Here is a 22,494-nt window from a genome sequence, read left to right on the forward strand (position 1 = left end):
CAGAAACAGCAGAGCCAGACATACCTGGTAGAGGGTTTCGGGAACCTCAAACTTCACCACCCCCTGTACCCATGTCCTTAGATAGCATCTGGGGTTCCAGAAAGTTCCCTGGGCACTGGCCCAGGATGCACAGATGGTGGCCCTGCAGGGGGGGCCAGGCACAGCTGAGTCAAGAGTGACAAGGGGACTATCTGATACATCAGCTGTGGCATGAGCAGTTTGGTGTCCCTCACCCACGATGGCCTGGCTGTCAGGAAGCCAGCCGAATGACTCAACCACACCTGCCGCCCCCATGACTCCCTTCGTCCCCAGCTCAACACAGACACCACGGCCACCTCAGACAGGGACTGTCAGGCAGAAGGTACACACGTCGCAGGGTGTGAGGCCTTCAGCTTGGGAAGGCTCCCTGAGGTCCAGCTGTTCACCCTGCCTCTCTGGAGCCCTCGGCTTCCTCATCTGTGTGGGATACAGTGCCTAGATCATCAGAGCTAGGCCTAGACCCATTTAAATCTCCCAAAAGCAGTCCCAAGTGATTGCCATGACTATCCCCCTATTACAGATGAAGCAGCTCTGGGCAACAGGGGCTAATGGCTTCACCACTCTGATCTTAGGTAGCCAGATCCAGCACCTCCTCTTGGTCATTAGGTGACGAGGACATTCCCTCCTAAGAGTGAGCTGAGTGGGGACAATAGGAGTTGGAGTTCAGGATAGGCTTAGCTCCTTCTGCAGGCAATGGCTCCCCCTGCCAGCTGCACAGCACCTATCAAGCTGCTCAGGGCCTCCTTTACTCCCTAGCCAGAAGTCTTTTTTCTTTTTTCTTTTTTTTTTTTTTTTTTTTTTTTTTGAGACAGGGTCTTGCTGTCACCCAGGCTGGAGTGCAGTGGCACAATCATAGCTCACTGCAGCCTCAACTTCCTGGGCTCAAGCGATTCTCCCACCTCCGCCTCCCGAGTAGCTGGAACCACAGGTGTGCACCACCATTCCCCACTAATTACAAAAAAAAATTTTATTTTGAGACAGGATTTTGCTGTATTGCCCAGGCTTGTCTCAAACTGCTGGGCTCAGGCGATCCTCTCACATCAGCCTCCCAAAATGCTGGGATTACAAATGTGAGCCACGTCTTGAGAAGTAAATAGAAATAAACGTCTTGAGAAGTAAATCAGAGTTGTCCCTTGGTATCCACAGGGGATTGGTTCCAGGATCCCCATGAATCCCAAAATCCATGAATACTCAACTCCTTTACATGTATTTTTTTACTTTATTTTTTAAACTCAACTTCAGTGGCTGAGATCAAGTCTCTTACATAAAATGGCATAGTATCTGCATGCAACCTCTGCACATCCTTCTATATACTGTAAGTCATCTCCGGATTACTACTGTAACACCTAATACAATGTAAATGCTATGTAAGTTGTTGTTAGACTGCGTTGTTTAGGGAATAAAAACAAGAACAAACGTTTGTACATGTCCAGTACAGACACAGTCATCCTAGGCCTAACTACATTTTGGATCCATAGTGGGTTGTACCCATGGATATAGAACCCATGGATAATGGAGGTCTAACTACATTTCTTCTAGAAAACCATTTCCTGTCCTAAAAATTTGGGATAAAAAAAGAATAGCAAGCTAGGCATGATGACACACGCCTGTCGTCCCAGGTATTCAGGAGGCTGAGGCAAGAGAATCCCTGGAACCCAGGCATTCAAGGCTGTAGTGTGCTATAATCATACCTATGGATAGCCACCATACTCCAGCCTGGGCAACATAGCGAGATCCTGTGTCTCAAAAAAGAAAAGAAAAAAACAAAAAACAAACAAACAAAAAAAAAAAGAGAGAGAGGATAGCAATTGCTGCATAGGGCTAGATGGAGGACTAGATAGTAAGTGTAAAGCCCTCAGCTGAATTCCACTCTTAGGATAGGCTCAATGCTGTCAGCAGGCACTCAAGAACAGATCTGCAAAATGGCCAGATCCCTACTGAGGCTTCTCTGCCCACAATCACATCTGAGCCTCAGTAGGGATGGAGTGGGGTTGGGCACTGCTTCTTAATATTGCCATTTATCCTCAGAGAATGAGACTAAGGCAGGAAGGATGTTCCCCCTGGGAAAGCGATCCTAACCGGCTAAGCCAAGGTCTAAGCCCTACAGTCTGTCCAGGTGACCAAATGCAATCTGAGCACAGGGCCAAGGGGAGACAGAGGCCTTAGACCCGAGCCTATCACTTCATGGTGCTGAGCTTCCCTCTTACTCAACACTGCGGGTGACACATGCCTTTGGGAGAGCTGACCAAGAAGGTGTCTCAGGTTCCCTTCAACAGAGAAGTCTGATGTCACCGCCCTTACCAGGGACCAGACGGCACATCACTAACAGCAGGAAAAGCTGGCATCACACGACTAGTGGATTTATAAAAGATATATGCCACTCCTGGACAGGGTTTTCATCAAAAAGCTCAAACCTGGACTCATTGAGGCCTTTAGACCAACTTCCAGTTACAGGTAACACAAATCAGGAACAAATCAGACTGCAGAACTGGGACTTCTCTGAACTTTTCCAAAAAATCACTGTGAAGAAAGACAAAGGGCCAGGTGTGTTGGTTCACACCTGTAACCCCAGCACTTTGTGAGGCTTGAGCCTGGGAGTTTGGGACCAGCTTAGGCAACATAGGCAGACCCAGTCTCTACAAAAAATTTAAAAATTAGCCTGGCATGGTAGCACATGCCTGTAGTCCCAGCTATTCAGGAGACTGAGGCAGGAGGATCACTTGGACTTAGGAGGTTGAGGCTACAGTGAGCTCTGATCGCATCACTGCACTCCAGCCCCGGTGGCAGAGCAATACACTACCTCTTGATAAAATGTTTTTTTGAATTAAAAAAACTGAAAAACAGCTAGGTGTGATGCTCAAGCCTGTAATCCCAGTGCTTTGGCAGACCAGGTGAGAGAATTGCTTGAGGACAAGAATTTGAGACCAGGCTGGGCAACACAGCAAGGCTTCATCTCTACCAAAAAATAAAAAAAATAAAATTTTTAAATTGGACTGGTTGGGGTGGCTCATACCTGTAATCCCAACATTTTGGGAGGAGGATCACTTAAGCCCAGGAGCTAGAGACCGGCCTGGGCAACCTAAGGAGACCCTGTCTCTACAAGAAAATTAAAAATTAGCTAGGCACAGTGGTGCATGCCTGCAGTCCCAGCTATTCGGGAGGCTGAGGTGCGAGGATCGCTTGAGCCCAGGAGGTCAAGGCTGCAGAAAGGTATAACTGTGCCACTGTATTAATCCAAGCTACTTGGGAGGCCAAGGCTGGAGGATTGCTTGAACCCAGGAGTTGGAGGCTGCAGTGAGTTACAATCTTGCCACTGCACCTGGGCCTAGGCAACAGGGTAAGACCCTGTTTCAAAAACAAAACAAAAACAACTATGAATGACACATTAGGGAAATCCAGATATGCCTGGGTATTAGATGGTGTTGAAGAACTGTTCATTTTCTGATCAGATGAAAGTATTGTGGCTATACAGGCTTACTCATCTAGAGGGAGCCGCAGTACTTCAAAGTGAAGAGTCAAGTCTCTGCAGCTTACTCGCAAATATACTGATGTTTATATATGCACACATAAATAAGGCCAGTGTGTAATATGTCAACACCTACTGACTCTAGTGGTGGTGGTGAGCATACAGGCACATTCATACACTACTCTTTCCATTTTGATTTTGTTTTACTTAAAGTTGCAAGTACACCACCCTTCAGATGGTGGTGATTACCACCACCATCCTCCCTCAAACTCCAAAGGACTCCACCAAGATGAAAGACACCAAAGCATGCTGGGAACTGAATATAAATTAACTTTATTACAAAAAGCAAAATGTTAGTTTCTCATTGTGAGTGATTCAAGAAAACAAAGGTAAGAGCCCTGGCAGGAGCTGGAACCAGGACACCAGTATGCAGGTTGAGGGGCCAAAGGCCAGGCTCAGGGGCGGGCTGACAGGCACTGATTCACAACCTCCAGGAGGTGGGTGTTCTCCAAGGCAGCTGCCACCCGCTCCTTATCTGCAAGTTGCTTGTTCACTAGGTGGGAAGGAGAGTGTGGGGAAGGCAGAGTCAAAGCTAGGCTCTGGCCAGAGTGCTAGCCAGCCCTACCTCTGAACCTCTGTATAGGATATGTCCCCTGCAGCAACAGAGCCCTCCTGTCACCTCCTTCCCAGGACCCCACACCTTGATCAGGCTACTTCAACCACCTGAGCCCACCTAGCCTGCCTTCTTAGGATCCCTCCCCCTGGCTGCCTCCCACGCTGCTGAAGTCTGACACACTCTGGTCCTGTATATTTGGTGAAAGGGATTTGGGAGAAGAGGACATGGTAAGCACAGGAGATTCTTGTCAGGCCAGCTTTGGTCTAGGCTATAACCTACACTGAGGAGTCTCTGGCAATTTCACTCACGAAGTTACCCATTCCCTGTCTTGCCGATAGACTCCTGGGCAAAGGGGAAGCCTCAGACTGCTTAGGGTGCCTGGGCCAATACCCTCACCACCAGTCCACCCTTACCTGCATGCTCTGAGGCATGGGTCCCCGGAGTAATGTGCACGTCCATCTGGGAGGGAGATAACCAGGGCCTGAACACCCACCCACTGACCCACGCTTTTCCCTGCAGCCCCCAAACCCTCAGGCACCATCTCCAGCTGATCCTTCCTCCTAATCATACCTTTGGACTCTGGCCCTTCCATTGCACCCCAAACCCATCCACAGGTATTCCAATTCTTTTTTTTTTTTTTTTTTCCCAAGAATGAGTCTTTCCCAGGCTGGAGTGCAGTAGCGCGATCTCAGCTCACTGCAACCTCTGTCTCCCAGGTTCAATTTGATTCTCCCGCCTCAGTCTCCCGTGTAGCTGGGACCACAGCACACGCCACCACGCCCCGCTAATTTTTGTATTTTTAGTAGAGATGAGGTTTCACCATGTTGGCTAGGCTGGTCTCCAACTCCTAACCTCAGGTGATCCACCTACCTCAGCTTCCCAAAGTGCTGGGATTACAGGCGTGAGCCACCGTGCCCGGCCCTAGCTATTCCAATTCTATCCAAAGAACTTGCCCACTACTGCTGATTTAAAGGCCTGCCTGTGCCCCATCCCTGGTCCAAACCCATCTGCAGCTCCCTGCTGCCCTTCCTGCCACACTCTTCAATACTTTTCTCCACTTTCCAGCTCAGATCTTTATTCTTGTCATATCGACTTGAAAAGCTTCCTCCCAGTTTCCTCTCTGCTAATTGGGATCCTTCCAGGCCCCACTCTGATGTCCTCTCCATGTTCATGCTCTCCCAGTCCCTATCCTCAGCAGTAGATCCTCAATGCCTGGTCCCACTCCCAAGGCTCAGCTCCAACTGACCTTGAAACGCTGAGGAAGAGAGCGCAGAAGCTTGACCTTGATGGACAGGCCAATAAGGGTGGCCATGCTGCAGTGCGGAATGGTTGGTGTGAAGGCCACAGCCACTGTACTCTCGGGGTCGCTAACCTGGTTATGGAGGGAACATGTCAAGAGTCAACCACCCTCAGCCCAAGGCCCCTCTTAGTTTGTTGCTTTGGGCAAATCATCCAACTTCCATGGGCCTCAGCTTCAACACCCATAAAATAAGCAGAACAATCTCCCTTCCCACAGATACCCTTCGGTGTCCGTGAGCGGAGAGCACGCCAGCTCCTGGTGCACAGAAACCTTTCTGACTCTCTGGAGCAATTCGCTCCCCTTGGAAGTGACTCACCTGAACCCGCACCTGCTCTACTACATTCAACTCCTCTAGCGTCAGTGGATGCTCCGGGTCATTGATGGAGCGAATCAGATGTGGGAAGTGAAGGAAAAGGGACTCTGCGCCCTTGCCCGCTCAGAACTTTCTGCCAGGAACGCCCAGCTGGGATGCGGCTCCACCAGCCGCTGGACATCACTGCTCCCCCGACCGCAAGCCCCCGGAACCCTCCCGCGCCCAGCAGCGGCGGATATCGAAGATCTCGCGTGCATCGATGCTGTCGGGAACCTGCTCGTCCTCCTCGCCTGCCGTCACAGGGCGCTCCCCAGAGCGCTGGTAGATGAGGGGGTTGGCATTCTCCAGGAGGCCACCGCCGCCGACCCCGCCGCCGCCTACCATGGCGGAATCACCACCGCCAACCCTAGCGGGCGTGCGCTTCCGCTCCTACCCGCGCACTTCCGGAGAACGGGAAGGGGGGCGTGGCGTGGCGACGGGGTCGCACGAGGGACACGCCGCGTTGGGGGTTTTCCGCCTGAGGTGTGAGAGAAACGGTGACCACGATGCTGGCTGCGCGGACCCGGGAACGTGATGGTCGCTGGAGCAAAGGCGCTGAGAAGGGACCCCGGTGGCGCTGGGTCATGCGAGCCCATAGCGGGCTGAAACGTAGAGGCCAGAGCCAGGTCTCAGGGGGCACAAAAGGCGGTCGGAGGTGGTCCCCACACCGCCTCCTCCGGGAAGTCGGGCTGGCCGAGAGCTCCTGTATCCACGACGGTTGGTCGCCTCTGGCCTGGCAGGGCTCCTTGTGTCTCGGGACCTCCTGGTGAGCCGCCTGGGTCCCCTGCTGCACCATAGGCCCGGGAGTGCGGTGTCCTCATCGCTCGGACCGGCAGGCGCTCGTGAAACGTTTGTCAAGTGGATAAATGACCATGGCCGTGGTCTCCGCGGGAGGTGAGGAAACTGAAAGCCACAGAGGCAAAGGGGGGCGCTCCTTAAGAAGTGCCGCGGTCACGTGTACGTTTCGAAAGAAGGGCATGACTGAGTAGGGAGGGGACCGCTGAGACCCTCAGACCCTGGACTGTAAGGGGATGAGGGACCTGATGGGGAACCCAGGAGACTGAGTCCCGAAAGCAAGGAGGAGTTTCCAGAATGAAGGGCGCCTTCAGGCCTCCCTGCTTTTGCTCAAGCGGTTCCTTCACCCCGATCAAGTTCCTTCCCATTTCTCCATCTGTGGGGATCCTGAACTCCTGCCAGACCCACCTTTTCCTGGCCCAAGCCAGCGCACCCCGCGCACTCTTTGCCCAGTCCAAACTCCGAGGCTGGGCGAGGCCAAATCCGGGGCAGTCTCTGGGTGAACAGCGGCGTGTCCACCGGCAGCGAACCGAGACCAGCGAGCCGACCATGCGACTGCACCGACTTCGCGCGCGGCTGAGTGCGGTGGCCTGTGGGCTCCTGTTGCTTCTCGTCCAGGGCCAGGGTGAGGCTCCCGCGGAGGGGCGACAGGGACTGGAGTCAGATCTGCCAAATGCTGCGGAGGCAGAACCTGACAGTGCGGGAGGGAAGGCGCCTGGGAGGTGGGAGCTGGTGGAGATGACAGCGTGGAACTCATGAGCCCCACGCGACGCCTCCCAGCCACCCAAGGTGGGCTCCTAGAAGCGCGGAAAGGTTCGGGCTGCGGGACACCACGGTGAGGAGCCAGCGGACTACAGGGGCCCCAGGAGCGCCGGGACATGCCAGGCCGAGTCGGGAGCCTTGGGTCCGAGTGGGTGAGGGATTGGGGGTGCGGGGATTCAATCCATTTCCCTCATGATTGTGGCCGTAGCCGGTGCTGCTGGCCGATAATAACAATAACAGCTTCTCAAAGCATCTGGCTCTGAGTGTGTTGCGTCCTTAGCCAGGGGGGCGCCCTGACTCCTCCAAAGGGGCCTCAGACAAGGTTAGTGGTCCTTGGGGAACAGAAGCCCCCGGGTGCCAGATCCTAAAGCAGATCCAAGAGGCCGAAGTGGCTGGGTGCGATTGACTCACGCCTGTAATCCCAACCCCTTGGAAGACCGAGGGGGAGAATCGCTTGAGCCCCGGAGTTGGAGGCCAGCCTGGGCAACATAGTGAGACTCAGAGTGTACAAAAAATTAAAAGAAATTAGTGGGCTGTGGTGGCCTGTGACCTGTAGTCCCAGCTGCTTGGGAGGTTGAGGTGGGAGGATCACTTTAGCAGGGGAGGTTGAGGCTGCAGTGAACCTTCATCGCACTACTGCACTCCACCAGCCTGGGTGAAAAAGCAAAAATCTGTCTTAAAAAAAAAAAAGCCAAAGAGCTCGTGGTGTCCCTCACGCCATTTACCTCATCCTGGGCAAGTACACAACTTGGCTTCCGGGGCAAAGATGATGGCTCTGTGTGTCTGCCAGGCTTCTCCAGGCCCTTATCAGAAACTCCGGGAGTGTTTCGGCCTTTGGTCCTCTCACCCGAAACTCTCCTAAGTGTATGATCTGACTGTCTCTCCTGAGCCTTTCCCAATTTAATCTGCCCAGGTGGAGTCCATACACCCCCCGCCCCATTATGCACTCCTGCAGGGCTTCCTCTCATTCCTGCCCTTGACCACATTCTAGAGTTCACCAGGAGCCCAGGCATGAAGATTTGCCCGGCCTCACAGATGGCTACCTTTTAAAATATTTTGGGCCAGGCACAGTGGTTCACACCTGTTATCCCAGCACTTTGAGAGATGGAGATGGGAGGATCACTTAAGGCTAGGAGTTAGAGACCAGCTTGGGCAACAAGACTTGTCTCTATCAAAAAAAAAAAAAAAAAAAAAAAAAAAAAAAGACTCAGGCATGGTGGCACACATGTGTACTCCCAGCTACTCAGGAGGCTGAGATGGGAGGATCTCAAGCCTAGGAGGCTGAGGCTGCAGTGAGCTGTAATCGTACCACTGCACTCCAGCCTGGGCAACAGATGGAGACCTTGTCTGGCAATATATACACACATACACATACACACACACACACATACACACACACAATTTTGGGTTGGACCCACATTCAGGAAAAAATAATTGACAAGCCATAGGAGGGTACAAGTGATGTGTGCTGTACTCTTTTTACCCAACCAGTCCTGGCTTCTCCTGAGGGGTCATCAAAGTCCCCATGGCATGCACTGGAAACTGCCTGTTCACACTGCAGTACACACAGTGCCCAGCAATTTACACAAGAAAAGATGTGTGTACTTGTCCTTGATTTTCATCTAAATGGTCATAAAATCACCTACTTCTGGGGCAGGGCTTTTCCACTTTCTAACACATAGGGTGGCCTCCACACACCCCTACATGGTAGAGCTTCTTCATACTGATTAATGGAAGGGCTTCTCAAGGATGAAGCAAGTAATGAATCTCTTTATTACATGAGTTGATGTAACAGGTCTCTAACCAGGGACATTTCAGCAGGTGATGTCCTTTGCTGTAACAACCATCAGGCATCAGTGGCCACAGGGAATTACCTGGATAGACCTCCCCTCCAGCAAGGAATTGTGTGCAGGAGCGTGTTACTGGGGAGAGGAGTGGGCCTTTTGACTTGGAGACATTGTTAAAATGTCCTGTCTGGTGCCTGTAAATGTCTACTGAGCCCGGCCTCACCCACACCAGGTGGCATCAAACATATTGATCCATGTTAAACTGACAGGTGTAGGGTGGCATTAGCTCCCTAAGGCTGTTTTGTTTTTTGACTTTTTTTTTTTTTTTCTTGAGACAGGGTCTGACTCTGTCGCTCAGGCTTGAGTGCAGTGGTGCCATCTCGAATTACTGCAACCTCTGCTTGGTGGGTTCAAGCGATTCTCATGCCTCAGCCTCCCAAATAGCTGGGTCTACAGGCACACGGCACCATACCCAGCAAATTTTTGTATCTTTTGGTAGAGATGGGGTTTCACCATGTTGGCCAGGCTGGTCTTGAACTCCTAATCTCAAGTGATCCACCCACCTCAGCCTCCCAAAGTGCTGGAATTACAGACGTCAGCCACTGCGCCTGGCCTGTGTTTGGACTTTTTATTATGGAAATGGGCTCAGATTTCCCAAACCCTACAGAAACAGAACCTGAGATTCCAAAAGGGAAGGTGCCAGGTAGGTGGGAGCTGGTGGGAATAACTACAGCAGGTGAACCTTCCTGAGGCACAGAGAGGGTCAAGGCTGCTAGAGGGCTGCACAGCACCAAGGGATGAGCCAAGTCTGAGGTAGAAAGAGTAATGTACCAAATCCAACGTACCCGTTGTCCACCTTCAGCAATGACAAAGATCTTGTTTTTGTTTTTGTTTTAAATCAGCTTTCTCAGGTTGAATATAACCGGGTGTTTTCTGGATGGCCACCTCCCCCTTGCACCGTTATTTGAAACAAATCCCAGATATCATCTCATCTGTAAATTTTTCATCATGTCCTACTAAAACAAAAGTAACATAAATGTATGTGTGTATTTCCATAACATACAGTTCTCAATTTAATCAAATATATAATCGAATATTCTTTTAATGTTTATAAATGATACTTGTATTAATACAAGTTTGTTTTTTTTTTAAATCAGGATTCAAATAAGGTTCCTACTTTGCAAATTGGTAGGCATTTCTTTTTTTCTTTTTTTTTTTTGAGACAGAGTCTCACTCTGTCGCCCAGGCTCACTGCAATGTCTGCCCCCTAGGTTCAAGGGATCCTCATGCCTCACCCTCCCAAGTAGCTGGAATTACAAGCACACGCCACCACACATGGCTAATTTTTGTATTTGCAGTAGAGATAGAGTTTCATCATATCAGCCAGGCTTGTTTCAAACTCCTAACTGCAGGTGATCTGCCCACCTTGATCTACCAAAGTGCTCGAATTACAGGCGTGAGCCTCCATGTCCCGCCAATTCTCTTGGATTTATACTTAGAAATGAAATTGCTGAGTCATATGGCAACTCTATGTTTAATCCCTTGAAAAACTGCCAGACTGTTTTCCAAAGCAGCTGCACCATTTTACCTTCCCACCGGCAATGTATGAAAGTTCCAAGTTTTCCGCTTCCTTACCAACACTTCTTATCATATGTCATTTTTATGTGTTTCTTGAATCTCTTTCAGTCTCCAAATTTACCTTCTGCCTCTCTTTTATGTTCTTTCTAAATTTTGTTGCATGTTGAAGAAACCAGTTTATTTGTTCTGGAGAGGATCCCACCATTTAGGTTTTGCTGATTGCATCCCAGCGGAGTCTTCTAACTGTTCTTCTGTCCCCTGTCGACCCTGTAAACTTGTATTTATATTTTAGAGGCATAATCAGATTTGGGTTTTAGGTTTTATTTTGTTTTGTTTTTTGGAGGACTACTTCACATGTGGTGCTGTGTACTTCTGAAAGAAAATATGTAATATCTGGTTGCCTTGCTTTTTGTGATACGACAAAATGAGTGGTTGACATCACAGTGAGAATTCAATGTGCATTACTCTTACTATGAATGAGGTAAAGATCTCTGTTTATTTGAGAGATACTGATTTGTATTGCTTATTCTGAACATATTCTTATGCTGCTTTTCCTTTTGTGTAGGTGTCATATTCTTTGTTTGTAGAAACGTTTTATCTATTAAGGGGACTGATTTTCTCTGTTAGGTGATTTTCAGTCACTTTCTCCCTCCTTGATCCCTACAGCAGTCATGCTATGTTTTTATTGTTGGAGACTGTGTCTTGCTTTGTTGCCTAGGCTAGAGTACAAGGGCCAGATCATAGCTCATGCAGCATGGAACCCTTTCTGCCTTAGCCTCCTGAGTAGCTGAGTAGCTGGGAATATAGGCCCACACCACCATGCCAATACAGGCCCATACCACCACACCCAGAGGCTGTGCTTTTTTGTTTTTGTTTTTGTTTTTTTTGAGACAGGTTCTCACTGTCACCCAGGCTGGAGTGCAGTGACCCGATCATGGCTCATGTAGCCTCAACCTCCCAGGCTCAAGCAGTCCTCCCACCTTAGCCGGTCAAGTAGCTGGGACTACAGGTATGCACCAACACACCCCGATAATTTATTTTCTTGATTTTTTTTGCAGAGACAGAGTCCCACTATGGTCCCCAGGCCGCTGCAGTGCTTTTTATGTCCCAGTCACAGCCATACTTCTCTCTTGTAGCTCTTTCACCAACATCACTCATGGTTAGGAGGATGCTTTATTTATGTCATTTCTTGCCACCTTGGACGTGACATCCCTGAGGACAGGAACCTTGCCTGCCCAATTCCCACCATCATCCTACTGTCACGTGACCTGGCACACAGTTGAAAGGACACTCTAGTCCCAACAAGGGCATGTGACCCTTTGTTTGAAGGTCCTAGGGCTGAATGATGATGCCGGGCCCCAAGAAGCCTCAGCCTGGTGGGATGGAGACAGGCCCAGGAAGGCAGAGCGGGAAGGGAGTGTTACAGGCAGGAAGTTTGTAAAGCCTGTGTTTATAGATCAGGATACCTTGAGCTGAGCTGAGGATGGCAAGGAGGCAGCAATACCAACAGTCTGTAGAGCAACCGATTGGACAGACCCAACTGTGATATCTGTCTCTCTGCCCACAGGCCAGGACTCTGCCAGTCCCATCCGGACCACACACACGGGCCAGGTGCTGGGGAGTCTTGTCCATGTGAAGAGCGCTGATGCGGGGGTCCATACCTTCCTGGGAATTCCCTTTGCCAAGCCACCTCTAGGTCCGCTGCGATTTGCACCCCCTGAACCCCCTGAATCTTGGAGTGGTGTGAGGGATGGAACCACCCATCCGGATGCGTAAGCTCTCCCAGGGGTCCAGGGAGTTCCAGACACTGGGGCAGGGGTGGGGTGCTCTGAGCTCACCTAGGCTGCAGTTGTCATTTCATTTCAACCCCCACAGCCAGTTTTCCTTCTGAGTTTCGTGGATTCCCACGTGCATTTTTCCAATGACCATGCTGAGGCTCGGGAGGGTGAATAACTTCTCAGACTCCTGGCTTAAAGCTTGGCATTCAGAAGACATTGGCTCCAGGTGCTGAAGGGAGGGACAGACACACAGATCTCCCCAGATTCTGGTTATGCCAAGCTTTCTCTGCCACCAGTGGCAGATGGTGTCTCTGGGGAAGATTTGGGTTGGCTCTATGAACCTTGTAGGAGCCCCTAACTCTAGTGGCAGATGTTGCAAATAGCTGAAGAGAACAGTAGTGGTAGCTTCCTGGGGACCTGCACTCTCCACAGTCACTGTGTCCACCGACAGGGCCAGGAGCCATTGGCCAAGAGACGTGTATATTTTTCCTACTGGAGGCCATGTGGGAATGATGAGTTTTTGAGAGTTTAGACTGGGATGAGAGACATCCCACTGCCCTTCTCATGAGAAATTAACATCCATTCACTCATGTAGCACACATGTGTGGGCTACTCCCCTGTCCCAGGCCTGAGGGGGTACAGCGATATAGTGGTGAATGTCAACACATGTAGCCAATGGTTCTCAGAGAAACCCCTGAGAGTTAAGGTTTCCAATGTTGGGAGGAATGATACCCAAGGTCCTCAATGACCTCAAGACCTCCCTGGAAGTCCAAGCTCCATCCCAGCTTCCCCAGAGCCTGTGGCCTGTAACTTGGTGGGAAGGGATTTTTGAGAGGGATCATGTGTGAGCAGAATGTGAGAAGGGGCTGAGGGTGGTTGGGGGCACATCTGAACCCAGGGTCTGGTTTTGGCCATGATGCGGCCGCTGGACTGATTGTTTGCTCTGGTTACCAGGTGTCTTCAGGACCTCACCATAATGGATTCAGAGGTTCAGAGCCAAGTCAATGTGACCATCCCTTCCATCTCCATGTCCGAGGACTGCCTGTACCTCAGCATCTACACGCCGGCCTACAGCCACAAAGGCTCTAACCTACCAGTGAGCGTCAGGCCACAGTTCACTGGGAGTTGGAGGACAGTTCTGCAAGAAGCTGGAAAGGACAATATTAGCTCAGGCCCTGCTGCAGAGGGGACCATACTGAGAAACTTCTCACTGTCAGGTCCAGGAAATGCTCCTTACCCAGGCTGGGCAGCTGGCCCCTGGACATGGGGTCACAGAGTTCTGGCTGCTGCCAGAGGTCAAAGGCTGTGGCTCTGGGCTGGACCCAGGACTCACCCAGCCAACTCACACCCACGACATCCACTCAAGTGCCCAAGGGCTGCACCTTGAGGTTACCAAGAATCCCAGCCATGAATAATCTGTTGGGTCTATTAGAATGGGCACTCACAAAAAGTTTTTTTTGTTAGAGATGGCATCTCGCTCTGTAGCCCAGGCTAAAATGCAGTGCCATGAACATAGCTCTCAGTAACCTCAAATTCCTGGGCGATCTTCTCACCTCAGCCTCCTGAGTAGCTGGGACTGCGGACCTAATTTTTAAAACATTTTCTGTTCAAACGAGGTCTGTGTTCTTCAGGCTAACGACATGTTTTATTAATATTCATGTGGAGCCATCACCCCTTTTCTTTCCACTTGGTGTGTTTTCTCGGACTAAGGAAACCATGCTTTGAAACAAGGGGTAGAACCCAAAGGTTTGGAGGCCTGGTCTTCCTGATAGATCTTTGATGCCTAGCCTGTGGCCCACATAATTTATTTGTGCTGGAGTTCTAATGGGGAGGTAGACAGAGGCAAAGCACTGGTTGGTCTAGCTAGTGGCCCTGGTGGGGTTCAGGCTGGGTTGGAGCATCATGGTAGCTGCCTTGATTTCCCCAGGTGATGGTGTGGATCCACGGTGGTGGGCTTGTTTTTGGCATGGCTTCCATGTATGATGGTTCCGTGCTGGCCGCCTTTGAGGATGTGGTGGTGGTCACCATCCAGTACCGCCTGGGTGTCCTGGGCTTCTTCAGGTGAGACTAAGGCTGGGCTGGGCAACGAGGGCTGAGCGGGGCCAGGACAGCCCTGTGATCCCTGTCCCTGCTACTTCTCAGCACTGGAGACAAGCATGCAACCGGCAACTGGGGCTACCTGGACCAAGTGGCCGCACTACGCTGGGTCCAGCAGAATATCGCCCACTTTGGAGGCAACCCTGACCGTGTCACCATTTTTGGCGAGTCTGCTGGTGGCACGAGTGTGTCTTCACTTGTTGTGTCCCCCATGTCCCAAGGACTCTTCCATGGGGCCATCATGGAGAGTGGCGTGGCCCTGCTGCCTGGCCTCATTGCCAGCTCAGCTGATGTTATCTCCACGGTGAGTGCCCTCAGCTGCAGAGGCCTAGGCCTGCTACCTCCTCTCATACCCCTCAGAGCCTCTGTCTGTTAACCAGGGATGACAAGAGCCATTCAGGAGCAGGCACCAGGAGCTGCCGCCTACCTTGGAATTGCTGGGGGGCTCCAGGGTCAGAATGCACATCCTTCTGCCATTGCAGAGGCCAAGTTTGTTCTGTGGCCTCTGTGCAAAGTTGTCACCCTAGGGATCCCCATCATGAGGAGAACCATCTAGGCAGATGGGATGGTCCTTCTTTCTGGGACTTCTGAGTTGGAATAGTGTCAGACCTGCAGAAATTCATATGGAATACCCTGTGAGATTTGGGGTGCCCCTGTTCTTGGCCAGGGCATTGGGCAAACTCCCCTCCTCTACCTGGAAGGATGAGCCAGCTCCTGCCTGCTCCCTTTCCAGGTGGTGGCCAGCCTGTCTGCTTGTGAGCAAGTTGACTCTGAGGCCCTGGTGAACTGCCTGCGGGGCAAGAGTAAAGAGGAGATTCTTGCAATTAACAAGGTCGGTCTAAGCAGATGTGGGTGTAGAGGAAGGGGTGCAATAGGCATGGGGCTCTCAGGCCTGCATGCTCCTCATATTCCCTGGGCACCTCATCTGCATTCCTGGGTATCATAGCCCTGGATGGGGACTGAAGGTTGGTGCATGCCCGAGCCAGGCATTTATCTCCTGGGGTGGATATGAGCATCTGGAGGTGAACCAGGAAGGAGTGGAAGGTACTCAGTGGTCATCGGAAGGTGTCTGGGACCTGACCTTTTTCCCTTACCTTGCATTTCCCCTCAGCCGTTCAACATGATCCCTGGTGTAGTCGATGGGGTCTTCCTGCCCAGGCATCCCCAGGAGCTGCTGGCCTCTGCCGACTTTCAAGCTGTCCCCAGCATCATTGGTATCAACAACGATGAATTCGGCTGGATCATCCCCAAAGTGAGGCCCAACCCAAGCCCTCAAGTGCCTGGGGAGCCCATCGGGTAGTGGGGAGTGTTCAGGGCTTTGTAGTTCCAGCCTCATCCCATCCCCAACTACAGACTCTCTCTTGGCCACCCAGGTCACGGGTATCTATGACACCCAGAAGGAAATGGACAGAGAGGCCTTCCAGGCTGTTCTGCAGAAAATGTTAACGCTGACGGTAAGGCTCCTGGGGTCCCTCGCCAATGGAGATGGGCTCCTCTCCTGTCCTGAGGCAGAGGAAATTCAACCCCCAGATACCCTGCCTATGTAGTGACCCCCATGAGCAAAGGCCCGAGTGTGTGTGTGTTTGGGGGTGGGGTCACCTCAGAGCCTCACCTTTGCTCCCTCTTCCTGTTCATTTCACGGTCCGTCTCCCCAAGCTCGAGGCCACCTCCTCCCTGCCCCTGACGTCCAGCCTAACCTGCCTCTTCCTGATCCACCTGGGGTAGATGTTGCCGCCTACATTTGGTGACCTGCTGATGGAAGAGTACAATGGGGACAATGGGGAACCCCGGAGCCTCCAAGCCCAGTTGCAGGAGATGATGGCAGACTCCATGTTTGTGATCCCTGCACTCCAAGTAGCACATTTTCAGCGTGAGTATATTTGGACCTAAGGCCTGACTGGCAGGGGTACAGCTCAGGGCTGTGGGTCCTAGGTGAGACCTGCTGCTATCCGGTTCCCCACTCATGTTTATTGGGCTCCGCGGACACTTGAGGTCCATCACTGCAGTAAATCCTCACGGCTAGCCCAAGAGACAGACATTTCCCCGTTTCACAGATGAGGAAATTGAAGTTAGGGACCTTCAGTGACTTGCCCAAGATGATAACAGCTAAGAAGTCCGAGGCCATGATTTATCCCAAGTCTCTTCCTCTGCTCCTGCCCCAGCCTGGGGCTCCACACCCCACTGTCCAGATTCCAGCCAGCTTTGGACCTGGGTATCTTATCCCCATGGGTGAGGCAAGAAGTCTTCAGGGGAGGGGCCACTGTGTCACAGGCTGTCCACCCCACAGGTTCCCGGGCCCCTGTGTACTTCTATGAGTTCCAGCATCAGCCCAGCTGGGTCAAGAACATTAGGCCGCCGCACGTGAAGGCAGACCATGCTGATGAGCTTCCTTTTGTTTTCGGAAATTTCTTCTGGGGCAACTATGGTGAGTCTTCTTCGTTTCCCGGGAGGTGGGCTGGGTCCCTGACTGGGTCCCTGAGGGGTGATTAATTGTCCTCACTGCCCAGATAAGGAAACTGAGGCTCAGAGACAGGATGAGATCAGGTGTCCAAGATGTTACAGCTCCAAAGGCTGTGTCCGGATTAGAATTCATGACTCTTCAGACTGTGGCCTGTGTTCCCTCCATCCCTCCCCACCCTTGGGTGTCTGCCTGGTTCAGAGCAGGTGTTTCAGGGACGTGTTTGTTTCTTCAATGACTCCCATAGGCAGAAGGAAGAAGGGGCCTTCAGGGCCAGGAAGGATGGAGTCAGCCAGAGCCTGGGCTAAGGGGAAAGTTTGGAAAAGGGGAGGACTGGCTTCTGAGGGCGGTGGGAGAAAAAGCAGAGAAGCGGGACTGGGGACCAAGGGCTGGGGGGTCATGGACAAGCTCCACCTGGGATGCTGAGGTGGGCCATCCTGACCAAGACACATGTCCCCTTCCTCTCTGCAGTTAAATTCACTGAGGAGGAGGAGCGGCTAAGCAGGAAGATGATGAAGTACTGGGCCAACTTTGCTCGAAATGGGTGAGACGGCACAACCCTGCCTCAACCTCCCCGGGTTGGGGGGCTTGTGCCCATCCAGCAATCTCCTAGTCTGGGGTGACCTCATGAGCACACCCACATCCTTAATCACATGATAGCCCCTTCCCCAGCCGCGGGACCCACTTGGACAGGGTGGGGGTGCCGTGGGGCAGTGGACACGCTCCATCTCCCCGCTCTACTTGGAGGGTGGGCACCAGGGCTGTGCCACCGTCAGGGTCTCCCTCCCAGAGAGAGGGACACATCAGAGCCAGCCACCCCGCCCCCACTAGAGCTGACACTAGCTGGAGGGAATTTGTTTCCTGTTTCTGGAAGATGCCCCTCTCACTCCCCAAGCCCACCTGGCCTGCTTGGCTGCCTTGCCTGACCAGACTCCAGGTGCTCAGGTCTGGGCTCCAGGGGCTCAGAATGACCTTCGTATCGCCCTGCTGGGACGGCATGTCTACAGGAACCCCAACGGCGAGGGTCTGCCACACTGGCCGCTGTTCCACCAGGAGGAGCAATACCTGCAGCTGAACCTACAGCCTGCAGTGGGCCGGGCTCTGAAGGCCCACAGGTTCCAGTTCTGGACGACGGTGCTGCCCCAGAAGAAGATGCAGGAGCTCAAGGAGCCTGAGGAGAAACACACAGAGCTGTAGCTCCCTGTGCCAGGGAGGAGAGGTTAGGCTCGCTTACAGGCGAGCGTCAGCCTGCTGTGCCCACACACACCCACTAAGGAGAAAGAAGTTGATTCCTTCATTCACGTAGCCATTCATTCATTCTTCCGTCCATCCATTCAGAAAGCATTTATTAAGAACTTACTCAGGCATGAGGGCTCATATATGTAATCCCAGCTATTGGGGAGGCTGAGATGGAAGGATGGCTTGAGGCCAGAGGTTAGAGACCAGTCAGGGCAACAGAGTGAGACCCCTTCTCAAAAAAAAATAAAAAAGAAAGAGAGAGTGATTAGAAACTAAATAGGAAAGTTTTGAGTTTCAAGTCAGTGACAAGTAGAAATGATTTTTAAAAAGCAAAGAAAACAAAATATAAGGAAAAGGAACATGAGAAAATTAAAAATAAAAAGAGAATAATAGGCCAGTCCCTGTGGCTCATGCCTGTAATGCCAGCACTTTTGGGAGGTCAAGTTGGGCAGATCACCTGAAGACAGGAGTTAGAGACGATCCTGGCCAACATGGTGAAACCCCATTCTCTTTGAAAAATACAAAAATTAGACGGGCACAGTGGTGCACACCTGTAATCCCAGCTACTCAGGAGGCTGAGGCAGGAGAATCCCTTGAACCCAGGAGGCAGAGGTTGCAGTGGGCCAAGATTGTGCCACTGCACTCCACCCTGGGCAACAAGAGCGAGACTCCATTCAAAAAAAGAGAATAGAAGAAGCTACTGCATGATGTCAGTTGCCAAACCTGCCACGGGTCCTCTCTTTTTAGACACACTAGATAGATCCCCACAGTGAGCTCTGATAAGACACTAGATAGATCCCCCCAGTGGAAACCCATCCTCACCAACAACCCACTGAGCCCTAGGCACTGTCGTCCCTCACCTCCACCTTCTCCCTGCCTTCTCTCTTCTCTCCTCTGAGACCCCAGGCCTTTCCCATTTTGAGGGAGGTCGTCTGAAGAACGTTGCCCACACCTGAGTGTGAGAAGCCTATGTCCGTTCATCCCTGAGAGGTCTTAAAAAAGTAAAAATAAATTCTTAAAAAAGCTTCTGTCTGCCTCTCCACAAGCCCCAGGTGCTCTTATATCTGTGAGTGTCCAACAGAAAACCTGGATACCGGAATCTTAGTGTCTTAGTCCATTCAGCTGCTATAGCAAAAATACTACTGGCTAGGCTAGGTGCAATGGCCCACACCTATAATCCCAGCACTTTGAGAGGCCAAGGTGGGCGGATCACTTGAGGCCAGGAGTTTGAGACCAGCCTGGCCAACATGGTGAAACCCTGTCTCTACTAAAAATACAAAAATTATCCAGGCTTTATGGTGCACACCTAGAATGTCAGCTACTTGGGAGTCAGACACGACAATCACATGAACACAGGAGGCAGAGGTTGCAGTGAGCCAAGATTGCACCACTGCACTCCAGTTTGGGTCACAGAGCGAGACCCTGCCTCATAAATAAATAAATTAAATTAATAAATAAGTAAAGTTACCAGTTAGTCCGGAAATGGTGGCTCATGCCTTTAATCCCAGCACTTTTGCAGGCTGAGGTGGGCCTCCTGAGCTTGAGCCCAGGAGTTCGAGACCAACCTAGGCAGCATGGAGAAATGCCATCTCTACAAACAAATACAAAAATTATTTGGATGTGGTGGCACACACCTGTAGTCTCAGTTACTCAGGAGGCTGAGGCCGGCAAATCAGTGAGTCTGGGCAGTCAAGGCTGCAGTGAGTGGTGATTGTACCACTACACTGCAGCCTGGGCAGCACGGCAAGACCCTATCTCAAAAAAATATAGTTTCCTCCACTGATATAAAACTTAAATAAAATACTACAGGTTGATATTATAAACTAGGTGCCTTATAATGACAGAAATATATTGTTTATAATGCTGGAGGTTTGGACATCGAGGATCAAGGTGCCAGCAGATTTGGTGTCTGGCAAGACTTGTTCTCTGGTTAACAGATGGCAACCTTTTGCCGGGGGCAGTGGCTCACACCAGTAATCCCAGCACTTTTGGGAGGCCAAGGTTGGGGGATGACCTGAGGTCAGGAGTTCAAGACCAGCCTGGCCAATATGGTGAAACCCCATCTCTACTAAAAATACAAAAATTAGATAGGCATGGTGGCAGGCTCCTGTAATCACAGCTACTCAGGAGGCTGAGGCAGGAGAATCCTTTGATCCCGGGTGGCGGAGGTTGCAGTGAGCCGAGATCACAGCACTGCACTCCAGCCTGGGCAACAACGTGCGACACCATCTCAAAAAAACCAGCCAACCAACCAAACAAAAAAAAGCAAGCCACCCATCCAACTATCGATGTCCTGCAGAGGTGACTCACCCCGCTTTTGTAAGAAGCAAGACTGGGCTTGTCCATAGGCCCCTGAGCCTGGGCTGCCTGCACAGTGGCCAGGAAAGCCAAGCTGCTTCCTCAGTGACCCGTCTCCTGAAGTTTGCTCTTCTTCTCGGTGGTTTACAGACACTGTAAGGCCCATACTCGCAGGATATTAGCACACTTGCCAAGAGATTCCTGTCCCCTGGCTCCCAGGGGCCTCTCTATCCAGGGAGATGTCCTCTCACCTTTCAGAGTTCCCCTGCCAACCTTTCAACCCCCTGAGCATCCCCGAACTCACCGTGTGTGTCCACATGATTATTTTCCTACTTACCTCATTGTTGTCCCTAAACTTTTCTCCTGCCCCGCTCTGCAAAAACCTCATATTTTATCTCAGTGTGCCAAGGTGGCCAATTATGTTCAATTGGCCTCTTGGTTTCACCCAAGTATATTCTCTCTGTCATTAAGAGGCTGTATGCCTGTCCCATAGGCCCTAATAATCCCCCTTATGCCCCTACCTCTGACCAACTTGCCTCTCAGGGCACTGGTTTTCCAGGGGGAAAGTCTCCCTTCTTTCCACCCACGGCCTTTAAGCCCAACTACAGAGCCTTTCGAAGTTTGGGGTGAAAGACCAGAACACCCACATTGCCCATTTTGGCCACCCGGTGGTAGACAAAGATAATATTAAGCCTGGACTGACTTGAATTTGAGAGCGGGAGGAGACTTTCCTTTCAATGAACACTGTTTGGTTCCCACTACATTCTGAAAGCGTTTATTGAGCACCAGCTGCCTGCATGTCTCTGCATGTTTTTCAGTTCTGCAGATGTACAATATACTTTCCCAAAATCGGTTCCCAGGATTACTGTTTAGACTTAATAGGTAATTTTTTTTTTTAAATCAGCTTTATGGTGAAATATATTCGAATTTACCTCCCCCCCCCTTTTTTTTTTTTTTTTTTTTTTTGAGACAAGGTCTTGTTTTGTCACCCAGGCTAGAATGCGGTGGCGCAATCACACATCACTGTAGCCTCCACCTCCGGGCTTCAGACACTGTAAAACCTATAGTTACAGGGCCATGGCACACTCCTGTGCCTAGGTGGGTTGCTTGCCTCTGGCCTGTCAGGGCTCCCAGTGTCTCTGGACCCCCAGGTGACTTTAGAGCCTCCCCTATTGCAACATAGGCCCGGCAGTGCCGGGTTCCCAGCGCTCAGACAACAGGTCCAGGCCCTTGTGAAATGTTTGTCAACTGGATAAATGACCATGGCCCTGGTCTCCGCCAGAGGTGAGGAAACTGAAAGCCACCGAGGCAAAGGGGGGCGCTCCTTAAGAAGTGCCTCAGACACGTGTACGTTTCAAAAGAAGGGCGTGACTGAGTAGGGAGGGGACCGCGGAGACCTTCAGACTCTAGACTGTAAGATGAGGGTTTGTGAAGGGGGACCCAGGAAACTGAGTCCTGAAAGCAAGGAGGAGCTTCCAGAATGAAGGGCGCCGTCAGGCCTCTCTGCCTTTGCTCAAGCGGTTCCTTCACCCCAATCAAGTTCCTTCCCATTTCTCCATCTGTGGGGATCCTGATCGTGCACCTCCTCAGAGAAGCCCTCCTGGGTTCTCCAATTCTAGTTTATTGCTCCCTCCTGTCGATCCTCCTACACGCTCATCGGGCTTGTGGACAAGGACTGGTTTGAGGAGAGGATTCCCTGGATCGCGGAGGGGCTGTAGAAGCAGCGCGGCCCGTTCCCAGGATGCCAAAGGGGCCCCGGCAGAAGGCAAGTGGCCGTGCCCGGCCCTGCCTGCCACTAGATGCTCACCCATCTATGACTGCTCAGTCCTGCTCTCCTACCAGACCCACCTTTCCCCGCAAAGCCAGCGCACCCCACCCACTCTCTGCCTAGTCCAAACTCCAAGGCTGAGCGAGGCACTGATCCACGGC

General features: G+C 51.5%; 2 protein-coding genes across 5 annotated transcripts; one reads left to right on the top strand and one right to left on the bottom strand.

Annotated features, from left to right (window-relative positions):
• Window positions 1-3,822: 3,822 nt before the first annotated feature.
• Window positions 3,823-6,136, bottom strand: CIAO2B (cytosolic iron-sulfur assembly component 2B). 2 transcript variants are annotated; one of them, XM_065536898.2, is made up of 5 exons: window positions 5,972-6,136; window positions 5,738-5,815; window positions 5,368-5,493; window positions 4,535-4,580; window positions 3,823-4,058 (listed from the first exon to the last, which is right to left on the bottom strand). In XM_065536898.2, the coding sequence occupies exons 1-5, from the start codon at window positions 6,116-6,118 to the stop codon at window positions 3,961-3,963; spliced, it is 495 nt and encodes a 164-aa protein (XP_065392970.1). In that variant the 5' UTR covers window positions 6,119-6,136; the 3' UTR covers window positions 3,823-3,960. The 2 variants fall into 2 exon arrangements, with proteins under 2 accessions (XP_065392970.1, XP_073883366.1); XM_074027265.1 differs by lacking the exon at window positions 4,535-4,580.
• Window positions 6,137-6,223: 87 nt separating this feature from the next.
• LOC102119346 (cocaine esterase) lies at window positions 6,224-18,611 on the top strand. 3 transcript variants are annotated; one of them, XM_074027264.1, is made up of 12 exons: window positions 6,224-7,403; window positions 12,263-12,467; window positions 13,428-13,569; window positions 14,401-14,534; window positions 14,616-14,874; window positions 15,304-15,402; window positions 15,682-15,822; window positions 15,944-16,024; window positions 16,296-16,440; window positions 16,858-16,995; window positions 17,500-17,572; window positions 18,036-18,611. In XM_074027264.1, exons 3-12 carry the CDS (start codon window positions 13,450-13,452, stop codon window positions 18,223-18,225), a joined length of 1,380 nt encoding a protein of 459 aa, XP_073883365.1. In that variant the 5' UTR covers window positions 6,224-7,403; window positions 12,263-12,467; window positions 13,428-13,449; the 3' UTR covers window positions 18,226-18,611. The 3 variants fall into 3 exon arrangements, with proteins under 3 accessions (XP_073883365.1, XP_045238299.2, XP_045238300.2); XM_045382364.3 differs by having other exon boundaries at window positions 6,224-7,193; XM_045382365.3 differs by having other exon boundaries at window positions 6,224-6,667.
• The last annotated feature ends 3,883 nt before the right edge of the window (window positions 18,612-22,494 follow it).

This window comes from Macaca fascicularis, chromosome 20, assembly GCF_037993035.2.
Source record: "Macaca fascicularis isolate 582-1 chromosome 20, T2T-MFA8v1.1".
NCBI classification, from domain to species: Eukaryota; Metazoa; Chordata; class Mammalia; order Primates; family Cercopithecidae; genus Macaca; species Macaca fascicularis.